General features: G+C 39.5%; 1 protein-coding gene across 3 annotated transcripts in view; it reads left to right on the forward strand.

Moving 5' to 3' along the window:
* Positions 1–7,966, forward strand: part of RAP1A (RAP1A, member of RAS oncogene family) — a 180,800-nt gene that overhangs the window by 153,100 nt on the left and 19,734 nt on the right. For 2 of the 3 annotated variants that reach the window (XM_012000719.1, XM_012000718.1), the window contains exon 2: positions 5,290–5,373. In XM_012000719.1, the coding sequence (XP_011856109.1) occupies positions 5,317–5,373 (57 nt within the window). In that variant the 5' untranslated portion in view covers positions 5,290–5,316. Of the gene's footprint in view, positions 1–5,289; positions 5,374–7,966 lie in introns of those variants that run through there. The other variant, XM_012000720.1, reaches the window with a different exon arrangement.

A 7,966-nucleotide genomic window follows, 5' to 3' on the forward strand; every position in this document is an offset into this window, starting at 1 on the left:
TGAAAAAGAATGAGTTCATGTCCTTTGTGGGGCAATGGATGAAGCTGGAAACCATCATTCTCAGCAAACTAACACAGGAACAGAAAACCAAACACTGCATGTTCTCACTCATAAGTGGGAGTTGAACAGTGAGAACACATGGACACAGGGATGGGAAGGTCACATGCCAGGACCTATCGGGGGGTGGGGGTAAGGGGAGGCATGGCATTAGGAGAAATACCTAATGTAGGTGACGGGTTGATGAGTGCAGCAAACCACCATGGCACACGTATACCTATGTAACAAACCTGCACTTTCTGCACATGTATTCCAGAATTTAAAGTATAACAAAATAAAGTGATTATTGATATTGTTGGAAAAAAAAAAAAAGAATGTAAAAGTGTTGGCTGGGCATGGTGGTTCACACCTATAATTTCAGCACTTTGGGAGGCCGAAGCGTCTTGAGCCTTACTTGATGGCCTCTTCGATTATGTTGCCCAGGCTAGTCTCAAACTCCTGGGCACAAGTGATTCTCACTTTTGGGAATCTGAATCGTTTGAGACTAGCCTGCGCAACATAGTGAGATCCCGTCCCTGCAAAAGAGAGAAAAAGAAAAAAGAAAATTACCCAGTTGTGGTGGTGCATGTCTGTAGTCCCAGCTACTCAGGAGGCTGAGGCGGAAGGATCACTTACTTGAGCAAGGGAGGTGGAGACTGCAGTGAGTTGTGATTGTGCCGCTGCATTCCAGCCTGAGCAAAGAGTGAGACCCTGTCTCAAGAAAAAAAGAAAAGTTAGAGTTTATAAAGAAGACTTGAAACCAAAAAGTTTGAGAACTGAACTAAAGTAACCTAAAATGGTAACTGTTTAGAGTAGGTAGGGATTCTTAATCCAGGGTTCCCAATACTCTCATAGAAAGAAAAAATATTTGTATCTTTTTTTTTTCCCACTAATCTCTGAATGAAATTTAGTATTTCTATTTTGAATGCAGGCAACAAAACACAGCAGTAATATTAGCAGTAATTGTGACTTTGTTACCAATAGATGTTTTTTCCTGTATCCATATTTAAAGATTGTTTCTTGAAGCAACATATAGTTAGGTCTTAACTTTTTTATATTGCCTTTGAATTGGAATGTTTAGACAATTTGCATTTAATGTAATGATGTGATTTCCTTTCAATTCTGCCATCTTGCCTTTTGTATTTATCCCAATTTTTTCTTCGCTATTTTTTGCTTATTTGTTTGCATTTTTCATACATTCTTTTTGATTGAGTTGAAATTTTTTTTTTTTACATGGAATCTCGCTCTGTTGTCCAGACTGGAGTGCAGTGGCATAATCTCAGCTCACTGCAACCTCCGTCTCCCGGGTTCAAGCAGTTCTCCTGCCTCAGCCTCCCACATAGCTGGGATTACAGGCGCCTGCCACCATGCCCGGCTACTTTTTATATTTTTAGTAGAGATGGGGTTTTGCCATGTTGGCCAGGCTTGTCTGGGACTCCTGACCTCAGGTGATCTACCCACCTCAGCCTCCCAAAGTGCTAGGATTATAGGCGTGAGCCACCACGCCCGGCCTGAGTTGAATTTTGTTTGTTTGTTTTTAGTGGTTGCTCAGGGACTTACAATATACTTCTTTAACATATGACAATTTACTTCAAAACGTGCTGTATTACTTCAGATATAATCTAAGGACCTTCAGTATTCTCTTTTTCTCTCTTCTACTATTGTATTTTACTTCTACATGTAAACCCAGTGATTATTACCATTTTTGCTCTAAGTGGTGAAATTACTCTTGTGGCTGGGTGTGCTGGCTCATACCTGTAATCCCAGCACTTTGGGAGGCCAAGGTGGGAGGAGCCTTTGAGCCCAGGAGTTTGAGACCAGCCTAGGTAACATAGTGAGACCCTTTGTCTACAAAAAAAGTTAGAAACCTTAACCAGGTGTGGTGGTGCACTCCTGTAGTGCCAGCTGCTCAGGAGGCTGAGGTGGGAAGATTGCCTGAGCCTAGGAATTTGAGGCTGCAGTGAGCTACAGTCGTACCACTGTACTCCTTGTACTCCAGCCTGGGCAACAGAGTGAGACCCTGTCCCCCCCCAAAAAAAAAAAAAAAAATTCTTCATGATTTAAATGTACGCTGGTGAACTTTTTGCCTCCAGCTTTTTTTTTTCCCGCCCCCACCAGGAGGATGAAGTCTGGGAAAAATCTTTCACTTCCATTTCTTCAACATGTATTTATTGTATTTATTTTTCTAGGTTGACCGGATTTTTCTTTGTTTTATAGTTCCATTTTCTTGTCTTGCATAGCTTCACAAGAAGTCTGTGTGTGTGTGTGTATTTTTTTTTTTTTTTTTTTTTTTTGAGATGGAGTCTCACTCTGTTGCCCAGGCTGCAGTGCTGTGGCTCAATCTCTCGGCTCACTGTAACCACTGCCTCCTGGGTTCAAGCGATTCTCCTGCCTCTGCCTCCCGAGTAGCTGGGACTACAGGCTCATGCCACCACGCCCAGCTAATTTTTTGTATTTTAGTAGAGACGGGGTTTCACCGTGTTGCCCAGGCTGGTCGCAAACTCCTGAGCTCAAGACTATCCGCCCACCTCGGCTCCCAAAGTGCTGGGATTACAGGCGTGAGCCATCGTGCCTGGCTGAAGTCTTTATATTTTAACTTTGTTTCTATGTAAATTTTTTTCTTCTGGCTTCTTGTAAGATTTTCTGTTTTTGACAGCTTTTCGGGAATTTGATTATTCTGCCTCATTTTGGTTTTCTTTGTGTTTATACTCCTTCAGGAGGCGGGCTCATTGAGTTACTTGGATGTGTAGATGTGTCTTTTTTTTTTTTTTTTTTGAGACAGGGTCTCTGTCACTCAGGCTGGAGTGCAGTGGGACAATCGCAGCTCACTGCAACCTCTGCCTTCTGAGTTCAAGGGGTCCTCCTACCTCAACCTCCCAAGTAGCTGGGACCACAGGCACATGCTACCACACTCAGCTAATTTTTTGTATTTTTGGTAGAGATGAAGTTTCACCATATTATCCAAGCTGGTCTCTAACTCCTGGCCTCAAGTGATCTGCCTATCTTGGCCTCCGAAAGTGCTGGGATTACAGGCATAAGCCACTGCACCTGGCCAGATATACCAGTTTTATCAAATTTTGAAAATGTCATTATTTCTTCAAATGCTACCCCTGCTCGCCATTCCAGTTACATATATATTATACTGCTTGATGGCTTGATATTGCCCTGTAGTTCTTGTCTTTTTCTTTTCTTTCTTATTACACCCCTAGTCCTTCTACCCTTGCTTCTTTGTTCCCTCTCTCCTGTCTCCCTTTCCCCTTCTCTTCTTTCCCCTTATTCTCATCACATTTTAGCTGCGTTTAAATTTGGGTATTTTCTATTACTGTGTCTTCAGATCCCCTGTACTTTCCTTCTGTGGTATTTAATATATTGTTAATACCCTCCAGTGATATTCCTGTTTCACATACTGTTTTTGAATACTGTAAGTTCTTTTTTTTTGAGACGGAGTCTTGCTCTGTCGCCCAGGCTGGAGTGCAGTGGCACGATCTTGGCTCACTGCAAGCTCCACCTCCCGGGTTCATGCCATTCTCCTGCCTCAGCCTCCTGAGTAGCTGGGACTGCAGATGCCTGCCACCACGCCTGGCTAATATTTTGTATTTTTAGTAGAGACGGGGTTTCACTGTGTTAGCCGGGATGGTCTTGATCTCCTGACCTCGTGATCCACCCGCCTCGGCCTCCCAAAGTGCTGGGATTACAGGCATGAGCCACTGCACCCAGCCTGAATACTCTAAGTTCTTTTTGGTTCTAATTATGTGTACCATTTTCTTCCTCATTTTTTTTTCTTTAAATTTTTGAGCATATTTATAATTGTTTTAGAGTCCTCATTGGCTAATTTCATCATCTTGTTTCTGGGATGGTTTCAGCTGATTTATTTCACTCTGGTTTCAGGTCACATTTTCTTTCTCCACATTTCTATTAATTTTTTATTGGATACTGGACATTGTTAATTTTATATGATTGAGTGGTGGAATTTTTTTTTCTGCTTCTTTTAAAGAATCTTGGACTTTGTTTAGACAAGTGGTTGAGTTACACATGGACCAACTCCATCCTTTTGAGCCTTGTTTTAAGCTTTGTTAGGAAGCATCTAGAATATCATTTACTCTAGAGCTTATTTAGCTCTGCTACTAAGATAAGAGTCTTTTGAGGTTTCTAGTGAATTCCTAGTTTTTCAACAAGGAAGACTTCTAGTCAGAACCATATGACTCTGGGAATTGTTCCACCTGTAAATCTCTATTTATTCTTTGCCTTACTTTTTGAAGTTAGTCTGTGTGCTGGGCTTAGTGCTTAGCCAGACTCAAGTGAATCCTTATGCAGATTTCTGGAATTTTATATGCTTAGCTTCCACTTCTCTGGCACACTTCTAAGCTCTGCTTGAGTTCTTTCTCCCTTCACCATAGTCTGAAAAGTGCTTCTAGGCAGAAAGCCAGGGCAGGTTAGGTCTCACTTCATTTCTTTTGCATCTCAGAAATCACAGTCCTACACTGCTTGTTATCCAATATCTAAAAAGAGTTTTATATTTTTTTGTTCACTGTTCTGGCTGTTATTGTGAGTTGAAAAGTCTGTTTCTAGTTATTCCACCATGGCCATTGAAAATTATTTCCTGTCTTTATACCTTTTAAGATAACCATGGAGATAAAAAATAAAGTTTATGTTCCTTTTATTTTCTCTGGCCATTTGGGCCTTATGTCATGTATTGCTAATAACTGCCTATCGTGTTTAGCAATTTCATCTGATCTCCTGTTCACATCTTTAATTATTTTCAAGATGACACTTTAAATGGTTCAGCTATAATACAATAATGAACAAAATAGTGTAGAATTACTGTAGAATATTTTAAGCAAGTAAAATAGCCTGTACATTATATTAAAGCTCATGAGTGAATATTTTTAAAAAGTACATAAGTTGTTTAAATGATAGCTTTGCAAAGAATTGGGTTTATCATTGTAGTCATAAGATTATCAACTGTTGGATTTAATCATCTTATTTTTAATCAAAGATTCTTAGAAGTAATATGAACATAATTGATGCCTAGTCAAAGATGATCTTCAGTGAATTAAAATGTCTGAAAGTAATCCTATAAACTTATGTTAAAATCTATATGGATTTTTGCCATGTAGCTTCTGTTGTCCCTTTGATAGTCTTACAAGGAAAAAACAAAACAAACTCCTATATTTGATGTAGCAGTTGTACATTATTAGGCTGTTAGTATGTTTCTTAATCTTTGATTTTTTTGTTTGTTTGTTTGTTTTTCAGATCGTCAGTATTTAAACAGATCACATCATGCGTGAGTACAAGCTAGTGGTCCTTGGTTCAGGAGGCGTTGGGAAGTCTGCTCTGGTAAGTTAGCCGCCTAACTGTAACTGATTAGTATAATACAAGAAGAATTTTGATATTTCCTTGCTTTCAGACTTCTAGACACCAAAGAGAAAAGGTGGCATTATTATATATCTGGTATCTGCCCCACAAAGGACGGGAAATCATTTAATAACCACAGATATATACTTTTATAACGTTGGCTCATTTATTCTTACATTTATCAAATATTTATTGACTATCTTACATGTCAAGCACCAGTGTTTATGATTCAGAGAGGAGTAAGATTGTTCTCATTTTTAAGGAATTTACATTGTAGTGGGGGAAACTGATTATTACAGATTCTATTGGGATAATTCCTCACCTGCTTCCACTCTAGACTTACATGGAATGAAGGTCATTTTTTGTGTTCATGCTGTTTTTATTTAGTAAATAGTTACTGAGCTTCTACAATGTCAGATTCTAGGGTCACAGTAGTGAACAAAAACAGTCATAGTTTCTCATGGAGCTTGCATTGTAGTGGAGGAGATGTGATAAATACACAATTAAACAAAGAACTCCTTGGTTATACTTGTGAGAGAGATACTCTGGAAAAAAAATACGGATTAATTTAGAAGAAAGGCAGAGTGGATGTGGGAGACAAATTGGGAGTTAATACAGTATACCAGATCATTGTTTATGGAAGCTTGGATTAAAACTATGGCAGTGAAGAAGAGAGAAGTAGATGTTTGAGGATTGAGTAAGTGGTAGAACTGACGTAAGTTGGTGCTAGATTGATACGGGGACTAGGAGAGAAGGAGCTGTCAAGGATGGCTCCCAGGTTTCTAGTTTGAGCTACTATTATGGATGGATTAAAAAAAGAAGGGAAACAGTGGAGAATGAGCAGTGAGAGTCCAAATCAAAGAGTCAAGCCAGATTTTATGTTTGTGACATGTTGAAGTAATAAAAGAGAGAGACTGGTGATACGACTTTGGGTGCCATCAATATGGTGATGATATTTAATTTCATGAGAGTTACATTACTGTTAGGTGTGTAAATTAGTGCCTCTGTCGAGAATGTTTGAGAATATCTGTCATTTTTAATGGCATATAACTTTCAATTCAGAGATTCCTTTTCTAAAAATGTAGCCCACATATAAGTTCACATGTGCAAAATGGCGTGGTCAGGGAACATTGCAACATTCTTTACAGTGACCAAGTGACCAGAGTCTGGAAACAACCTAAATGTGTTCCATTAAGGGGCTAGTTAAGTAAATTTTAATACATTTTCAGAGTAGAATACAGCCATTAGAAAGAATGCAATAGCTCTATATATACCAATATGTAATGATATCCAAGATGTATTATTACAGAGAAAAAAGGTACTAAACAGTATAGACTATAATTTGTGTTTTATATTAAAAAAAGTGTAGGCTGAGGGCAGATAGCTGTAAAATCATAGAGTATCTCTGCAAGGTTAAATAAGCTATGGGTAATATCAGTTACTTTCTTGGGAGTGGGACTGGATAGCTGGGAACAAGGGTGGTAGATAAGCTTAGTTCACTGCATAGCCTTTTATGCCTTTTGAATTTAGTGCTATGTCCATGAATCACCTTTTCAGAAATAATTTTGGAAAAAAATCCACAGGAGTGAAAGAGGTCTAGGGAGATACTAGAGAGAGAAGAGCAGAGCCCAGTACTGAGCTCTGAGTACCTCTCAACCTTTAGGAAGTGGGTAGGATTGGAGGATCTAGCATAGAAGGTGTCTTTACTTGATTGCTCAAAAGTCAAGTAAAAAAGAGGAAAGAGATGATCAGAGAGCATAGAGGTAGTGGGCCATGGTAAAGAAAGCAGCTTTAGTCAGGTCATGTTGCCATAACCATAGTGGGGTGGGTTGAAGAGTAAATGAGAGCTGAGGAAATGGAATATAGACATTTGAAGAAACTTGATCATAAGAGGAGACAGAGAATGGGGGCAGAAGCTGGAGAGATATTGGGGTTAAGGGAGGTTTTTGTTTTTGTTTTAGAATTGGAGATAGTAAAGCATATTTGTATGCTGGGGCAATTCCTCTCCACTGGAGAGGAAAATGAGGATACAAGAGAGGAAAAGAGGAGATGATCCAGTACAAAAACCTGAGGAATAAAATTATAATCTATGTGAATCAATGAATGAGATGTCCCTGAAAATTAAGACAGAGGATAAGATTCAGAGGAGTAGTAAAACATTACTTTTAGTAAGAAAGAAATGAGAAGTGTTGGATTGTTTTGCATTTGTGCAAGTCTTATTCATGTCTGGCTTATAGAAGGCACATAGGCTCTTATGCCTGCTTCTGTATCCAGTCTCTTGGAATAGCAAATGTTCTACTTTGGAAGATTCCACTGTAAACTTATGAGAGAAGAAGAGTACATCTTAGTATTGTTAGGAAGATAGTTTGGCCTTAGGGAGCCTCTGCCTTGGACCGTATTTTGAGAACCTCTGTTCTAGCCTAAAGCATATTAGGAAGCCATATTAGACTGCCTTTTTTTCTTTTTTCCGCCCAGGCGGGAGTGCAGTGGCGAGATCGCGGCTCACTGCAGGCTCCGCCTCCCGGGTTGACGCCATTCTCCTGCCTCAGCCTCCCGAGTAGCTGGGACTACAGGC

Source organism: Mandrillus leucophaeus, unplaced genomic scaffold (assembly GCF_000951045.1).
Source record: "Mandrillus leucophaeus isolate KB7577 unplaced genomic scaffold, Mleu.le_1.0 Scaffold64, whole genome shotgun sequence".
In the NCBI taxonomy this organism is placed as follows: domain Eukaryota; kingdom Metazoa; phylum Chordata; class Mammalia; order Primates; family Cercopithecidae; genus Mandrillus; species Mandrillus leucophaeus.